The sequence below is a fragment of the Camelina sativa genome, chromosome 4, assembly GCF_000633955.1.
Source record: "Camelina sativa cultivar DH55 chromosome 4, Cs, whole genome shotgun sequence".
NCBI classification, from domain to species: Eukaryota; Viridiplantae; Streptophyta; class Magnoliopsida; order Brassicales; family Brassicaceae; genus Camelina; species Camelina sativa.
Window position 1 is genome coordinate 16,345,545 of NC_025688.1, and position 1,206 is coordinate 16,346,750.

Sequence of the window (1,206 nt, forward strand, 5' to 3'; positions counted from 1 at the left end):
CTTCTCTGAACAACTATGCAGAGGAACTTTGAGCAACAGTGGCTGTCACTGACATTCTCTAAGGCTGTTTTCCTTGGGAACGGTCTGGTCGCTATTCTCTCGGGATTGTTCGGCAATCTTCTTGTTGACACTTTTTCCTTTGGTCCTGTCGCTCCCTTTGACGCAGCTGCGTGCTTTCTTGCAATTGGAATGGCTATCATACTGGCAACATGGTCTGAGAATTTCGGAGATCCATCTGATAGCAAAGACTTGCTGACTCAGTTCAAAGTTGCTGCCATAGCAATTGCTTCAGGCAGGTTCAAATTTAGCGTTAAAATTGTTGATTGAGAGGCTTCAGTGCATCCAATCCTGCATGGAATTTGCAAGCTATGTTTTCTGATTATCTCTAACACAGTCTAGGATGATTTCCCAGATGAAAAGATTGCATTGCTGGGTGCTATTCAGTCTCTATTTGAAGCCTCAATGTACACCTTTGTTTTCCTCTGGACACCAGCTCTTAGCCCAAACGACGAAGAAATCCCACATGGCTTCGTCTTTGCAACCTTCATGTTGGCCTCAATGTTGGGAAGCTCACTTGCATCTCGTCTCATGTCTCGCTCATCTCTCAGAGTCGAAAACTATATGCAAATTGTCTTTCTAGTCTCCGCTGCATCACTTCTTCTACCCATTACAACAAGTGTATGTCTGTCTATGGCTTCATTACTACGGTCAAGTTTATACTATCTTTTTTATACGCACATTGATCCTATAAATAATTTGTGGAACAGGTCCTGGTGACGCCATCAAAGGTGAAAGACGAACGCTTGTCGTTAACTAGCTCCATTCAGCTACTTGGTTTCTGTGTTTTTGAGGCTTGTGTAGGAATATTTTGGCCTTCGATAATGAAGATGAGATCACAGTATATACCTGAAGAAGCACGAAGCACCATAATGAATTTCTTCCGTGTTCCGCTCAACATCTTTGTCTGCATCGTCTTGTACAATGTAATAAATCTCATGTCTCCGTCCTCTTTAAACATTACAGAAAGTGAAAAAAAGAAAACAAAAGCTAATCTGGAAATTTTGTTTTTTTTATCTGGTGGTTGCTCAGGTGGACGCATTTCCGATCACAATCATGTTTGGTATGTGCTCAATCTTTCTCTTTGTAGCCTCCATATTACAACGGCGGCTTATGGTCATCTCCGAAAAGCCAAGTGAGTCCTTTTTT

The 1,206-nt window shown here is 42.0% G+C and overlaps 1 protein-coding gene across 1 annotated transcript in view; it reads left to right on the forward strand.

The window, feature by feature from the left end:
* Nucleotides 1-1,192, forward strand: part of LOC104711437 (molybdate-anion transporter) — a gene marked incomplete at its 3' end in the record, with an annotated part of 4,436 nt that extends 3,244 nt beyond the window's left edge. The window contains 3 exon segments of the mRNA XM_019244153.1: nucleotides 413-678; nucleotides 768-983; nucleotides 1,090-1,192. Of these exon segments, the coding sequence (XP_019099698.1) occupies nucleotides 413-678; nucleotides 768-983; nucleotides 1,090-1,192 (585 nt within the window).